This window comes from Morone saxatilis, unplaced genomic scaffold (assembly GCF_004916995.1).
Source record: "Morone saxatilis isolate NCDOM2014 unplaced genomic scaffold, NCSU_SB_2.0 Contig11, whole genome shotgun sequence".
Taxonomy (NCBI): domain Eukaryota; kingdom Metazoa; phylum Chordata; class Actinopteri; family Moronidae; genus Morone; species Morone saxatilis.
In genome coordinates, this window is record NW_023339663.1 from 19,645,922 (window position 1) to 19,663,480 (window position 17,559).

The following is a 17,559-nucleotide window of genomic DNA, read 5'->3' on the forward strand; positions in this document are numbered from 1 at the left end:
GAGAAAGAGAGAGAGAGAGAGGGTTAAGAGAGAGAGCTTGTAACTGGAAGGCAGGGTTAGGGATAGTGGAATAGTGAAGGAGGGTACAGGAAAGTTCTGAAGAAAAGATTTGATTTATTGGGAGGTTAGAAAGATGGAAAAGAGAAAAAGAGAGAAACATGCTGGCAGATATAGAAATACCATGTAAGAGGAGATACTGTTGTACTGTTAAGCTACAGCCAACAAAGGTGCGGAGAATCAGATCTGTACTGTCTACTTTATGCCCCTATCCCATTTTACTTAATTTATTTATTTTATCAGGTTTGTTTTGCCTCCTTCTATTAAAGTTGTTGATGGATATGAAGGACAGATACCATAATTTTTTATGGCAGATATAATTAAGTGGATATGCAGATTCTTGCCACTCTCGCCTTTCCCACTTCCTCTATTCGCCTTGTATCCCTTCTTTACTTGCCCACTTTCCCTCCACGAGAGGTGGCTGTTCTTCCTCATTGCCATTCTCATCATCATCAATCAGCTAACTGCTGGCCATGAGAGAGGACCTCTCTCTGTCTTGTCATTCCCTTTCTGCATCCTGCATTCTCCCATCCTCTCCTCACCTCCCATACTCAATCATCGACTTTTCTCACTTTCACACCACACTTTCCCTATCATTTGTCTTCTTCATTGTCTTCTTCTTTAAGAGCTGTTTCTCTCTCCCTTCATCCCACCTTACCCTCTCCACTCACCTCCTCCCTTTTTCAGTCTCATGTAAATTGATTTTCTCTTTGTGTAATGTAAATGTTTGGCTTGGTCAGTGTTGCATTCCCGGATGGAATCCATTTTGCACTCAATAAGACAGATAGATGGTGTGTTTACATGGATTATGGTCTTCTGACTATGAAACATTGAATTGTGGTGCTGTGAGTCCCAAATGAGTAGCAGAGGGATGCAAAAACACAGCTCCAGAGAATTTGAAAGTTGGGTTAGAAATTTAAGTAACCCTGTGACTTGAAAAAGTGAAACCTACTGCAAAGAAACTATAATTGTTGAAATGAATACTCAAGGCCAGGTAAGGGATTGTAATAACTTGTCTACCAAATTCTACTGGGGATGGAATGATTTATAAACTGATCACAAACCAGCTCACAGCATACCTCCTCCTCTTTTCCTCTCTCCTTCCTATTTCTAACACCATTGCTCCACAGTGTGCCTGCTTTTCTACCCTCCCAACCTGTTTCCAAAGACAGATAGCCATCAGTATGCATATGTGTGTCTATAAGCAGGAGCAGGGTATGTGATCATACACTAATCAGGCCATAGGATTACAGTATGACCTTTGACCGCTCACCCATCCCTCAGCTCTATCACATGGTACTGATGTGGCTGCAGGAAGAGCATGTAACACAGTCATTTCAAGAGGTCAATCTACACCCAGTAGTACATTGCAATTTAGATTGTATAAATAAGAAAGTAGGAAGCTCTGTATATGTTGCATCTACATGCTGGGAGTCTAGATTAAAAACAAACAGGCAACACTGAAGCTAAGGAGTTAAATGTTATGGTGGTTTCCAGTCTGTTTAGCATGCAGGTGCTTACTCATGTTCCTCTGGTTGGAGTGCAAGCACAGAATGGTAAACTGTGGATTTGGTTTGGCTGTGTATACCTGTGCCTATAGCAAGAAAAACTAAAGAATAAAAGCTTTGAGACAATATAAAATTAAATAGAAAAAAGGAAATAAAATATTTTAAAACAAGAATATCGTAAAATGTATTTTTTTTTACAAAAAATAAATAATGGCCATAAAACAAAATAATAAAAAAGCCAAGCTAAAGAGGGTTTTGAGTTTATGTTCAAAGACATAAACACTAATTGGTTTATGTTCAATGGCCAGGATTTCATAGACACCTCCCTTAGTAGTTATTTAAATATTGTGATAGTGTGTCTGTCAGTTCACTGTGATTATGGAAGCTCCTTGTTGAATGCATTATTATTTTGATTACTCCTGAGATGGTTAATTCTGCCTGGAGATTTCCACATTGTATCAAGCACAATAAGAGCATCTCTATGTCCTCTCCTCTGCTTCTTATGTTATCTTTCTGTCTGTCTCTGTCTCTCCTCCTTAGTATAGCTCATCCATAGCCCTATCTGTCTAAATTAAAGGCATAACATAGATTAGACTATAATTACACATCTGCATCTGATAAACTTGATTCATAAGCGACTCCAGTCATGCTGCCTCACCTCTAGGGGCCTTAACACCAGATCTAATCACCGTTACTGCAGCAATACCACCATTAGCATCTTGTCTATTATCTACATGATTAGCCAGGGGTGAACTAGCTGGTTGGTGATTTGTGGAAGTGTCACTTGACTTCGTTGTGCCTTGACTGACCCCAGGGCAACAGCAGCTAGTCAGTCATTAACGGCAGAGACACACATCGCCGCTGACAGGTTACATTACAGCTGGTTAGGATAGGTTAGCAGCAGGGATGGGATTGTACCTCGTAGAAATCCCTGATCCCCCGTGGCAATAACAGTTGCTCTGTGTCGGATGATTTGTCAAAACTAATGTTTTCTGATGCTGTGAGGAAATTTACACTGCGGAGAACAAAAAGATGACTAGGCAGAGGAAATGAGACATGAATGATGATGGTAATGTACACCGCTGCAGCCCATTTTGCATTGTCCACATCTCTAAGCTTAAAATTCCTCCTCAAACTTTTCTAGTTCAGTTTATCTCCATCTCACCCGGTATGATGGAAATGGATTTTGAAATGGAAAACGATTAGGCTTAATGGGTTTTACATGGATTCACCCCACCCCTATGCTTAATCACAAAGTAAGTGTCCCTAATACGTCGCGCAGACGGTGTATATGAGCATGTGAGTATATTAATTATAGTAAAGTGGATACTGTGCTGAAACAAAGAAACCAAAGATTTAGAAATGATCTGATATGTTCAGCACTGAAGAAGCTTATTTTGGGTGTTTGACTAAACAATTAAACCTCTGTGTAAAAAAATGCATAGGCTATGTGTCTGCAACGGCATTCTATTGTATGATAAAACATAATTTGCATATAATTTGCTACATTATTACACTATATAACATTTTGGTTACATCTGTTTTTGACACAGTATCAGTAATAGTGATGTGATGTAAATGTAAATGTATTTTTTGACAGACAGTTTAGTGGTTAGAATAACATGATGTTTGTAGGCAACTCAATACAAATCAAACAAAAGCAGTGACATTAAGTTATTAGTTGCAGTAAAGAATATATTAATGAATGAATTAGTTAATGGGAAATATGTACATACATTCTTATGATATGACTTGCTACTGAGCCTCATACCCTTACATGGCAGGTTAAACAATGTCACTTTAATTGACAAATGTTTTAAATAGACTAATACAGTTCTGTTGTCTCCACAGATGCTCCCATACTGGACCCAGTCTTCCAGGATGTGCGTTCTAGGAACTATCAAATGGTGACCCTGAGGTGTACGGTCCTGCGGTCAAACCCGCCTCGCCTAATAGACATCCGCTGGTTCCGTAATGGTGACTTAATCCGCATGCCCATGCCAGACCTGAAGGAGACACCAGAGCTGAAGTTTAAGCTGGAACCCACCAACAACGGCTCTTATGAGTGCCGAGTCAGCAATAGTGCAGGAATATCAATCTGCACATTTAATGTCTCTGGTGAGACTATCTATCTATCTATCTATCTATCTATCTATCTATCTATCTATCTATACTATCTATCTATTTATCTATCTATCTATCGTATCTATCTATACTATACATTGATCTTGATATTCACATCCAGCTGTTTAAATACTTTATTTATTATGCCTCAATTTTATTTCCATCCTGTAAATACCCACGTCTGGGTGCCCTTAATTCTTGATTGTGGATCTGGTTTATTTTATGTCTTTTCTATTATATAGAAAATTAATTTTTTATTGCCTGTTTGCACCGTGGGTCCGAGAGGAAATTTCATCTATGCTGTATGACGTGCAAGTGTCTTAAACATTGGGCAGTTATCTTCTTAAGTGTTTTTAATCCATGTTGTTCTCTCTCTCTCTCTCTCTTTGCTCCCATACAACAGCACAACCCTACAATGCTGAATTCTACTTCGACACACCCAATCCAGTCAGAATCCTAAAAGGAAACAACTATTCCTACAACCTGCAGTGGACACAGAAAGATCCTGAGGCCACAGATCGTATCATAGGCTACTGGATTAATGTCCGAAAGGTAAAGCACTCCTACACAAAGTAAAAGGCTTAAGCTATGGTATATGGATCTGCAGAATAAATGGCTTTACAAACAGGAACTCACTGACTTTGTTTAGTCATGACAAGACATTGATCTGTTTGGCTTAAACCAAGGCTAACTTTGGTCACTGGCTCTTGTTTGCAAATTTGGTATCACCTTGACTGAACAGGCTCATAACTAGTATCGACAAGAACACACATACGCACAAGTCCGTATGTAGTGAAGTGTGCATGCTAAGTAAACATGGGGCATTATGAGCTTGGGGAGTGTCAGGCGTGCCTAGTCAATCAATAGAGATCTGCACTGAATCACAATGATTCCACAGCCATCTCTCCTCTCCTCTCCTCTCCTCTCCTCTCCTCTCCTCCATTTATAAGGCTCATTGTTTTGGTTTATTTTATTTTATTTATTTTTATCCAGAATTAGTCTTGCAGTCCCAAACTTGAATAACATTTTTTTTTTTGATTTAACCTCTCAAACCTTAACACTTGTGTTCCCTTTTAGTAGATTTTAAATCACTAAACTACTCAGGAAGATATTGCATGCGTTTTTATATATTACACAAGTACCATGCACACAGTGCTGTTCCATTATAAATTAACAACAAATAACCTACAGAATAATTTTAGATTTTTATCCTCCAAAAGGCTTCACTTACCCCTCCAGGTATTTTTGGAGAACTTCTTAGCAGGCCCCTGACCTGAAGTTGGGAACCTCTGTCCACACTAAGAGAGCAACCTCAGGCCACCCTCTTGTTTGTTTCAAACATCTATTCATAGATTACTGGCCTCCAGTCAGAAGACAGGAAGGATAATAGTGAATTATACACAACTGGCTGGGGGTTGGTGTGTGCATGTGTGTGTGTGTGAGAGAGACACTAAAACAGAGGGAATGCAGGGTCTGCCAGCTTGCTTTTGTGCGGATGAATAGCTAATTCCCCTCCTACTTTAAGACTGGGCAGCTTACCTCATTAAATAAGACTCTATAGGGAGACCGACAATGAGCACTGGCCTTCCTGAGATGCACATTTGATTGCATGTCTCAGCTCTACGAAAACTCTCGCTCTACCTCTCCCTTCTTCCCTCTACTTTTATCCTCTGTCCTACCAATATTTCACTATGTTCATCACACACAGCATCGCTTCTTTGCCATCTTTCAGTCCTCCTTGTGCCCCTCCATCTCTCTTTTGTGTGCTTCCCTTCTCAACTCTCAGTTTTTCTGACTCTGAGGTAGTGTGTTATAAGAGCAGACTTAATGGCATTTAATGTTGGGTGAACCGTGCTAACTGAAATAGCGCTGATAAATAGTCGCTGTGAGTTGTTATGCTGACAGTGTTAAAATAATGAGTTGTATTAAGTAGCAGTTTAGGACTTCCTAAATGTTGTTAAAGTTTAATTTAATTTCAAGGTTCTTTTACCTGCATGTTTTATGTGTGCATTAGAGAGCAACAGAGAAGAGACAGTAGGTGAAAAAGGAAAGCAGAGGGTGAGAGTGAGCAAGGGAGTGAATGAAAGGGTGCGAAAGGGAGAAATAAGATGCAAATTAAAGAAAAACAGCAAATCTCACTGGTCCTCTCGACTATTAAATAGAGTACGAGAAGATTCAAATGTAATACCATCTCAATTTCACAACCCATCTATTTCTGCAACACTTTCTCCAGCTCATCCTCTTAACGCCTTGACACTCTATCTTTTTAGCACATACAAAATGATGTAGGGGCTCTCGGGGGAGACACAGAAGGGAATAAAAGAGAACTCAGATGAGTTCATATAGAGCAGAGCTCTTCACCGTAGGTCTGAGAACATGGCTTTAACTTTTGATCATATGCATTAATAGTGTTCATTTGTTTTAACCTTTGAATTTTGCTGTTGTTCACAATAAGTGGGTGTGCTTCTCATTTGAGTTTGTGTATATTTATAGGTCTATATGCCTGTATGAATGGCCTCCACTGCATTTGTATTTACCCATGTGTCCATTCCTGTATGTGTGTGGAAGGCATGGTTTGCTACATGACTCATTGCCAGGCTGTGAAATCCCTGTTTACACTTCTTAATTTAGTTTCATTCTCCCTGCAGGGGGTTTCCCTGTGTAGGAATTAACAGAGTTGACAGGCCCTCGTTGTTTCATCAAGCTGTCTTTACACCCCTTTTCCTTACACCACAACCTCCACCCCTATGGCTTCTTAAATGGGTACTTTGATTGGTGAGAGATAATTAATATGTGATAATTTTACCTTTTTGCAACAAGACAGATTTACTTAGCCTTTTGTGGCTCATTTCAGACACTTTTCAAGTCGCACTGGCATAGTAAGCCCTGTTTGCATTTAAAGGACTATCATGTAAATCATGCTGGATTAACTTTGCTCTAAAGGATCAGTGTGTAACATTTAGGAGGATCTATTGGCATAAATTGTAACATACATAACTATGGTTTCATTAGTATATAATCACCTGAAGATACTGTAGATGCTGAGGGTCGCCTTCCCTGGAGTCTTCCACGGACAAACCAAACACTGCCTCTAGATATGCCCTTTTTTTTCCCCGGCCACTGTAGTTTTTCCTAAACACTTCTCAGCATATTTTCATTCACAGGTCAACAAATACAGACTGGAGAGGCAGATTGTTCACACACATTAAGGAGGGTTGTGAGTAGTAGCTAGTTCCCTCCCTCTCAGCAAATGTAAAAAATGCATAAGAGACCTGCAAAGGACAGTGATTTGAGAGGAAGTGATTGACAGACGGACCACAGCAATGTAGCAGGAAGGAGCAGCTGCTGTCAGACTCTCTGTGTCTGTGCTGGAAACACAGAGAGTCCGCTGGAGCTTTTACAGTTACTCAAAGCACTTTCTCTGACCTTAGTAAAAGCTTCTTACTTGTGGTACTTATGTTGTGGCTGAGCTAACAGCTGTGTTGTAGCTGAGCTATCTAACTCCGGTATGTGTGTGTTTGTCTGTGGGGGGACTGTCAGTGCATGGGATCAAGGTAAATACTGCTGTGGTGCTTCTGCTGCCATTTAAAGCACAAGTCCGAACCACTGTGCCAAAATAAATTGCATAAACTACTGTGAATGTTGTGTCTCAATCAATATACATGTGAAAATGAGCACAGCGGTTTCACAGACTCCCACTTAAAGCGCAGACTGGGCGAGGTGGGCTGACCTCCTCTGATTAGAGGGCATTGTATAAATGTCATGACGTAGAGTCGGCTCAAACTGTCAATTCTACCTCAGTATTGGACTTACAAGGCTCAGGGTGATTTAAAATAATAGACGGTGTGTTGGGCCATTTTGGTAATAACTTGGTAATAATGTCAATTTTAACACCAGCATAATACAGTCATACAATTTAGTTTATAGGTATAGTTTTTATTTTTTTTTATTTTAAGTCACCTGTCCTCTATTGAAAACCTCATACAAACAAAATGGGCCAGTTATTTTCAACATGTATCAGTTCAAAAACAAAAAATAACAGCAGCTTGAAAAGAAAAAAGCATGCAGTAGCCAATAATAAACTTAAACCCCGCATTAAGCCCGGATTTTTCACATCTACACGTCTTTTGTGCCTCATCAGGCAATTTGCATCAAATCACATTTTTCCTTCCACTTTGTATCCCCATTACGCTCGCGCAGCAGATTGACGCATCTCCTTCTCGTGCTGCCACCGCCCGACTCTCGCTCTATAAACCAAAAGATGCTGAAATGGCAAATTGTGGCCGTTTGTACAGGAGTGTGTTCGGGCAATTTATTATCCAGGACGTTGCTCTGAAATTCGCATGTTGCTGTAGTAAATCTGTTTTTTACAATCAGTAACAGGTTTTATGCATGTTTAGTTCTTAGTTTGTTACAATGTAGTGCTTTTGAAATGATGACTATCCCAGTGCAGACATAGAAACTTTAGGTACCATAGCAAAATGTAATCATTCTGTAGACATACACTGCAGAGACACTTGCAGTTGTGATGTTCCTTCTTCTTATTGTTTTTTTTTCTCCGTCTTCACAGCTTTATCCTACCACCACTCAATATTTCCACCTCATCTCTATATCAACCACTCTCCTGCTTGCAGCTATAGAGATATAGTAGTATATTTTGTGTATCACTCAAGTTGTGCGGCTAGCAGGTGACCTGGCTTCAGATCGTAACTACAGCCAGGTTCTTTCTGCACTGAGACACACAGTCACACAAACACACATCCCCATTATCATATATATGAGAAATTAAAAATATTCATGATGAATTAGAGTTGTACATTAAATCAAATATATGAATAATTTATGTACATAACCAACCCCACTATGCAGATATACTTGTATATTCACACACAAGGCTGAAAAGAGAGCACATTGGCCTATGCAAGCATCATGCATATAGACACAGTGCGCACATGCACAGATGATGACCTGTATACATACACACACACAATATCATTGAGCTGCCAGATCAGTCATGAATGAGATCCATTAATAGAGGATAATAGAAAAAATTAACCTCACACTCCTCAGTGTTTGAAGAAGCCGTCTCCTCTCACGCTGTCAGTTCCATTTTTTCTCACACACACGTCACACATTGTCTATGTTTCTATCTCATGGCTGCTCCTTCGCTCTCACCCTCTTTCACACATTCTTTGTCTTGTTGTCTCTTTGTTGACAGTCAGATGGAGACACAGCTGAAAACACTGTGTGGCTGAAATCCGTGAAAGCATGTGGCACAGACACACAAACACACACACACACACACACACACTCAAGAGAGGTCAGTCTATCAACCAACCACCTCTCTGCCTCTTTAAATATGTCAGTCACTTTGACTGTCTCCTTTTGTTGATCCTTTTTCTACACACTGTATATCTTTCTCACCCTCCCCTTGTCCCTTAGGCTCACACACACGTGTGTGGATGCACGCACACACGCACGCACGCACGCACGCACGCCCACAAACACACAGATTAAGTCCACTGACCTAGTGAGGGAGGCAAACAGAGGCAGGGAGACAGAGATTTTTAACTGCAGTAGGAGCAGCTGAATTCCTCTGAGTCACACTTCAGCACCTCATTGATCCAGTGTGTATCCAGGTCCACACAGTGTATGTGTGTGTGCGGTTGTTAGTGCATGCTTTTAGTCTCGGCCATTTTTTCTGTCACCCATCTCCCACACACTGTAAAAATGAGCCAAACTAGTGTGCATGTATGTGGGTATGTGTGTGTACGTAGACCCTGTCCATGCATGAAGAAAGCACATTGAACTTACTTCTAAAGCTCTGACTCCTCAGCATTATTAACTCATCTTTCTGCTAACACACACTCTATGCATATTGCATGAGCATAGCTTTTCCTTCCTGCTATATTTCACCTAATTATGCATATGCTGTATGAGCAGTGTGTAAATGTTTATATGGATGAATGTGAGTGTAAGTGGGTGTTAAAAGAGCACAGTACATTTTACTATGTAACTGCTAACTATGTAAAATATTATTCACTGTATGATAATGTATGAGTTAATGTTGTCCACTGTGCAAGTCTCAGTACAATTCAAGCCTGTAGTACAGATTTTTTTTAGATGTCTATGAGTTGTTAGCAGTTCCACAAAAGAGACATTTCCCCTCTAAACTAGTGGAGGTGGAAATTATCCAATATTTAACAAATGAGCTGAGATTGGAGACAAGTCCAAAACTTTTTCACTTCTTTCCTCCTCCATTAGCTCACAACCCCTCAGATTTATCAGGTGACCCTTTGGTGTCAACAAAACATGACAACAATCAGTCACAGGGGACATTTTGCTTGAGAACGAGTACTTTAACTTTTGACACTTTAAGTATATTTTGCTATAAATACCTGTTACCTAAGTAGGATTTTGAATTAAAGACTTTTATTTGTAATGTATTTTTACTTTGTTGCATTGGTATACTCATGGAAACTTCAATAAAACTCATCCCTATTTGAGAAATCGAAACCTCTGACCTTTTCTTAATGTGACGCTCTCTTAAACCAAAAGGTCGCTTTGCTGCCTTTTCATTAAAAGAGGCAGTATCCTGTTACACAACATCTTGCTGCTAAGTCCTTTGTTAAGTTCCATCTTTCTGGATTCCTTCCAATTACAGTGATGTTATTCAATGGGTGCAATAAACCAAACATATAGATCACTCCAGCTATAACAAAAGCAATCAGGAGTCCTGTGTGCAAAGGTCTCACCCTTAATGCCCTCTAATGTTTTTGTGCTTAGAGTACCATTATTAAAAAAGTTTGCTGGGAAAATTAAAATAGAAGATAAAGAGCAGATGGGAGATTTTTTTTTGGAACAATTACAGTGCATTAGAGAAGAGGACAAATTATTTGTTGGGAGGAAATGTGGTTTATGTTTGGGAAAAAAAAGATAATTTTGCCTGCATTGTGCAAGGATGTTCCATGACTGGCTAGAGAGGGTAAAAAGTTGAAGCAACTGAAATGGAAACAGCCAGGCTAGCACTGAGAAAAGAAGATTTAACAGCCATTAGTGGCATAGGGCCTGGTGAGGAAGGAAGGATTTGATTCCAAGTATGTTGCCAAGCGCAAACTTGCAGGGATCAGGGCTGTGGCTGCCATGTGGGACTCACACAATAATTGGAGTCATACCAAAGTTTTTGCAGCCTGAGCAGGAGTCACCATGGTCTTGTCAATAGAAATGATCAGCTCAGTCTAGCTGAGTTTGAATTTGTGGTGGTGAGTAGACATCCAAGGGGAATAGCACACCTCAACTTGAGTGTCAGAGGACAGGAGGAAAAGCTGATTTCACTGCAGCGATGTCAGAGCATACAGTACTGTAGCAATTATAGGGAAAGTTATGGGATGCATCAGTGCCACTATGACTAACCACACTGTTACTCTTTGGATTGGATGAGCTGAGTAGAAGCAGAGCAGAAAGCATGCACATTTGAGAGTTTGCATGTTTTTTTTTTTGCAATTATCCCACAAAATTTGAAATGGATAGATTTTTGATTTGTGATCATTTAAATTAAATTGATTTTTAATGCAATAAATCAATCAATGGATTAAGTCACATACCTACATTCTTCTAAATTGTTCTACATGTATGATATGATGCACAAACTTGTAATACTCTGATTGCTCACTGTGTAAGGGCTTTGTACTGTAGACATTTACCATACACACACAAGTATGCACACACACAGAAACACACACACAAATCAAACACACTTCTGCTGCATGCATTACCTGATAATGGCATGCTGTGGGTGTACTAAGGTGTTATGGTGGAGTGGCTGACCTAATGCATTAGATTGAGCTCACTGTCAGGTCTTTAAGTAGCTGGGATCAGAGGCAGATACACAGCTAATGGATCCTTCTCTCCGTGGGTGGAATAATACAGCAATAGCTCTATCAAAAGTGGTGCTAACAAAAAAAAAACACCCCGACTTAACTTATAAAAAAATGAGTAGACGATTGGACTGGATTAACATCTTATCTCATCCATTTTTATTTTAATTTTGATGCACAGCCAGTTCAATTTATTTAATGCTGTTTGGGGTTTAATTTTGGTAAGTTATACAATGCTTTATCATAAACGACTGAATAGTGAGAAGTGAAAGAAATATGTCTTACATTTTTACTATTACAGTATTATTTATTGAGTCCATGTTGTGGCAGTGGTGGGAAGTAATGCATTGTGTTGGTTGTTTGTACTAAGCAATGGCAAAACAACAATTTAATGTAACAAAAACAACAAATTACTATATTCAAGTGATTGTACACTAATTAAAGAATAAGTATGCTTATTATATTTAATTTCTGCCAATAGATCCTCCTAAATATCACACAATGGACCTTTATTTTTGCACTGAAAACCCTCCAGCTTTGTGTTGTTTCCGCTGGTGAGTTTACCATCACTCAGTTGACTGCCAATTGGTAAAAATCAACATAAAGTGGTAGAGGTCAGGGTGTGGATGGTATGATTAAACCAGAAGAGGAAAGGAGAAAATATGCCTGACAGTATTGACACCTCCATGTTCGCCTCTTAATGTTTCTGCCTCTCAGTCAGATTTGCTGTATTTTCTGATGATCATCTTTTTGGCAAACTTTTTGGCATATTTGTGATCTTAACATGTCTGCTGCTGCTGCTTTTGTGTGTGTGTGTGTTCACCTGTACAAATGTAGAACAAGCAGAACCTGCTGTCGAAGCAGATAGACCTTAAGGGTAAAGAGCCAGAGAAGGGTGTGCTGATATCCCATACCATATCAGACCTGAGAATCCCTCTGTCCTACGAGGTCCGACTGGCCCCCATCACCACCTACAGCACTGGGGACTACATCAGTCGCATCATACAGTACTCAGAACGTGAGCTTATTTATTGTTTTTTATCAAACATCTTTTTCTTCATTTATTATCTCTCATATCCATAGACTGACATAGATAAGTGGAGTATGCATATCTGAGTGTTAATCAATATTATTTTCTTACAGCCTACACCTACCCAAGACCTTCAGGTGAGATTTCCCTCTTAACTACCATCCTTTGGTCTTCTTTGAGCTTGTTATTGTACCCTGATTGATGACAGGGTGGTGAAGTTAGAAAGGCAAGTTGAATTTTGGTGCACATTCATTTAGCTTGTATGCTGCAAGCAATGTCAGCACAAGTTTGTCAAGGCAAAGTTTATCCATGACCCAGCCTTGGCCTTTATTAAATGTTGTTGCTAGGGAGGAGAGCGGGGTAACAGTAGGATGTGAGAAAGCAACTGATGGGTCTCATCAAAGAGTGGCCATGATTGGAAGATATGAGACTGGTTAATGCAATGTGATTGGTTATAGTGTATATGGGCTACATTTTTTAAACTTACTACAGCTAAACTATGTTACATATCATCTTAAATGTGTGTCTCTCTCTCTGTTAGCCCCCCACCCCCTCTCTGTCTCGCTCTCTTGCACTAACTCCTGCTCCTGCATCTCATCCTCTCTCTCTCTCTCTCTCTCTATTTGTCTGCTCTCTCTCTCTCTCTCTCTCTATCTCTCTCTATCCCGCTCTCTTTCTCAGTCAATTGAATCTTGTCTATTTTCTTCATTAAGAGATACGCAGCATTTTTCTGGCAGGAGTGGCAGTTGGCTCCGCCAGGGTGAGGCAATTAAAACAACAGCAGATTGGAACAGACTGCGAGAACAACAGTGCAAATTGAAAGGAGCGCATGTAGTGGAGCAGGGTGTGAATAGTAATAGATTAGCTTCCTAAAACAAAGAAACACACACAAGCCATCCTCTTGGGGAGCGCGAGCCATATACATTTGCATTGGGCTGTGTGAGTGTCCGGGAAGCCCTTGCTGAATCTGTTAGCTTGGATGGTTTTCCATAGCTGTTGTCCTCTCTTTGTTCATTTGTTGGAGAGTCTCTGATAATGGCTGAGCCCTCCAGATGGACTAATGAAGGTGACAACACCACAGAGAGAAGCCTGTCTATCTGGCTTAACAAGAGACGTCAGCATCAAGGATAATGACAATTTCCTAACATAAGTCTTTCTCAAAACATGTTTTTTGTTTGTTCTGACGTATGTGGCAATATCAGAAAGCCAAAATCTGACTCCAAAAAGTATAAATGGGAGGACTAAAAAAGAACCTCAAAGATCCTAGAAAATGATTTGTCATATGAGGATGCATCTGATCATAGCTTCCCTCAGGCTTTGTTGTGAGAATAATGCAAGTTCAAATGTTAAAAATGTTGCATTCACAACTTACAGTAAACTCACTTCCTCCCAAATTGTAAAAATTAGTCTCAGCGCTCACATTCTAAAAAAGGTCAATTGAGGAAAAATTCATGCTATGACTTGACTTGCTTTGCTCTCAGACTTGTTACAAGAAGTTGTAGCTTTCTACATAGTAGAGTCTTCTTTAATCTCTTTTTTCTTTTTTTCTAGTAGTAGCAATATTTTTCTCACTGCCTGAAGAGTATCAATAATCCGCATGATTCATATCCACTTCATTGGTTCATTGATTGTTGCCTTGATATACTGTACACTTAGATTCTTGAAATTGGACTATTTGACAAATGTCATATTTGAAACGCCCCTTGAATAAAGCCTTAAAAACGATCAATAGTGTAAACCAGAGTTCAGTAGATCAAATGTTCTTCCTCTGATAGTATAGTGCTTTTTCTGTTCTCCTCAATATCTCCAGGTTGCGTACCTTGTTTTGTCAGAAATCTTCAATCTTCAAACAGTACATTTTTTGATAATGGTGTTTTTTTTTAAATATATATTTTATTTTCTCACATTTGTTACATTAGTCCAACCTAATCATTGTTACCTTTAAATTTTCTGCATGGGAGTCATACATACCACTTCAAGTTTCACATTATATACCCTGCCTCCTACATTGTGCCTATCACTTTGTCAGTAATTGCCTGGGTGTCTGATCTTCACATTTGAAGTGCATATTGCAGAGGTTATTATAGAGCTATACTGTTGCCATTAATTTCCTGGTAAAAGTGGGTGAAAAAAAAACAGTAGGTTATGTCACCTGTAGTTTGTAATGTGACCTGCTTGACATGTCACTGATCTAATGTGTTTTCCTTTCTTGTGTTTTTCTCCACACACCCACCAGACCATGTGTGTGGTTTTGAGGATGAGCGGATCTGTGGTTTCTCTCAAGACAGGAGTGATGTTTTTGACTGGACGAGACAGAATCACCTTACACAGAATCCCAAGCGTTCTCCCAATACTGGCCCTGAGACAGACCGCAGTGGAACCAAGGAGGGTGAGGAAACTGGGGAATCATTTTATGCACATGGTCAATTCTGTGTATGGTAGTAGCAGCACAGTAACAGAACTGTAGTTATAAATACATAACATTTTTGTTGCCTTGAAGACTTTTCACAATAGACTTTTGTCTTGTTGGTTTCAGGGTACTACATGTACATTGAAGCATCACGGCCACGTGTTCAGGGGGACAAGGCTCGTCTGCTTTCTCCACTTTTTAATGTGACCACAGTCAGGGGCCCCAAGGGCTCCGGCAGGGTTCCATACTGTGTCTCCTTCTACTACCACATGAAGGGCAAACATATCGGTGAGTAGTACAGCGAAGAATGATGCCCATAAACATAAACACATTGTCTTCTACCACATGAGAGCATCCATACAAACACAACAACATGATATACAGTATAGAGTTTGCTGACACTCGATACTATCGGGGTTCTCCTATCGCTGGGCTGCTGTCAAAAGCTGAACTCTGTGCTTGACCCTCGCTTGTAGAGCTTGTCAGACACAACATCGTAGGTGTGTGTGTGTGTGTGTGTGTATGAAAGAGAGAGAGAGAGAGGGAGAGAGAGAGGGGAGCGGGGGAGTGTTACCAAAGTTCTGTTTGTGTGTTTCTGCTTGTGCCTCAGTGTGTGCATTTCTGTGTGTTTGGAGGTGGTTGAAGGGGGCAGTGGGTGTGTGATTTATGGCAGTGGCAAGACACAATCAGTCATTTGGGGGAGCTGTTCATCATAATATGCTCTGTCACACAGCTAGAATGCATACATCTTGTAGCCTACACACCTGCACACACACGTTCACACACACCTACATACAAACTGTATAGCAGGCATGGATTCCCACAAAAAACATATAGTAAGACTTGCAAATACATGAAGGCACACCCACATTTATTTAAACACAAACACACGCACACACACACAAACACACACACACACACATTGTTGATTTATGTCACCATAGCCCAAGCATATTACTTCACTGTAACATTTTTTACATTCTGACCTGCCGTGTCTCCTAGGATGTTATAGTGTGTATAAGGACTGTGTTGCTCAGTGTTGTGTGTGTATGTGCATTTGTCTTTACAGATAATGATTACATAATGACTATGTATATGTAACTATATGATTGAGACAAAATCTGTTTTTTTAAGACCTGAACTGAAATATCTCGATTGATAGATTTTTTGAATACATTAGAATTGTGTACTAACATCCAAGGTTCCTAGAGTCCTACTTCCTTCGGTTATCTCCTGACTTGTTCTCTAGCGCCACCGTGAGGTTGAAATTTGTTGTTCAGAGTCAAATATCTTGACAGCTGTCAAATGGATTGACATGAAATTTACATGGATACTTAGAAAGGATCATTTTTAAGGTCTTTGGTGGTTTGGTTTCTCTAGTGCCAATGTTTCACTGATGTGTCTCAACATCTACATGATGGATTGGCTGACTTGATTGTTCTTAATTGAAATATCTTGACAATTACTGATGGATTTCTGTGAAATGATGTATATACTTTCCCATTCCCAGAGAATACATTGTAATAACTCGGATCTCCTGATTTTTCATCACCATCATCTGGTCAAAATTACATTTTGTCAAATACTTTGGTTTATGATCAAATACATGGAATAACTAACTACTTTCCCATCAGCCTCAGCTGTACTTTTTGTTTAGTGATAGTTAGCAAATTAGCAACAACAACACACTAAACGAACATGAACATGGAAAATATTATACCTTCTAAACATCAACATGTCAGTATTGTCATTATAAGCATGTTAGCATGCTTATGTGAGCATTTACGTAGTAAAAAAAGTACAGCCTCACAGAGCCACTAGCATGTTTGTAGACTCTAGTCTTGTTCCCTACCATTGGCTGAACCCTTGTCCCAGGTTTGTTTGCTTTTCTCACTTATTTTACTACCGTCACATCCTCGCCACAATTGAGCAACATAGCTAGATAGCATAGCTAGATACAGCTAATCCATGCTAAATAAATGTTAAAGCTCTATGACATTTTATTTTTTATGTTGACCATGAAATCAATGACTATAGTGCCAAAAAGGATTTTCCACTCCCATTCCTTTAATCACCACACAGAGTGCTGAACCCACAAGAGTCAGCACCTAACTCTGTGCCACTTTAGGCTATTTGTTTTTGTTATCATATATTATATTTAGACTATACGGCTACCTTCAAATTGCTCTCACCAATCCCCTGTAAATAAAGGTTGGAAGGCATTTTCGGCAAACAAGCTACAATTTAAGAAACTGTTTTTATATAAAAACAACTTGTTGTGACCGTTTCCAGATCATTTTAGTGAAGACTTCTGTCCACAGTGAGTCATCTGTAAATGGCAAAATCTCTTCTTCTTCACCTTCTTTTCATTTGGCAAACCATTTTTGGCAAACAAATAAGGCTGTTGTAGTCTGGATGGAGGGCTGAAATGGAGAGAAAAAGATGCATTTCAACCAGCTTATAGTGTAGACGTACACTCAGTCAGCCTGTCAAACAGAAGACAACAGAGTAGCAAAGTGATACCCTAAAACCTAGGATTTTAGCTAAAAGTCT

At 39.6% G+C, this 17,559-nt stretch overlaps 1 protein-coding gene across 2 annotated transcripts in view; it reads left to right on the forward strand.

Moving 5' to 3' along the window:
* The window catches only part of LOC118321290 (MAM domain-containing glycosylphosphatidylinositol anchor protein 1), a 165,663-nt gene that overhangs the window by 121,781 nt on the left and 26,323 nt on the right, over window positions 1–17,559 (forward strand). For both annotated transcript variants that reach the window (XM_035652559.1, XM_035652560.1), the window contains exons 10-15: window positions 3,417–3,683; window positions 4,093–4,241; window positions 12,404–12,584; window positions 12,710–12,733; window positions 14,833–14,985; window positions 15,133–15,294. In XM_035652559.1, coding sequence (XP_035508452.1) covers window positions 3,417–3,683; window positions 4,093–4,241; window positions 12,404–12,584; window positions 12,710–12,733; window positions 14,833–14,985; window positions 15,133–15,294 — 936 coding nt within the window. The remainder of the gene's footprint in view (window positions 1–3,416; window positions 3,684–4,092; window positions 4,242–12,403; window positions 12,585–12,709; window positions 12,734–14,832; window positions 14,986–15,132; window positions 15,295–17,559) is intronic.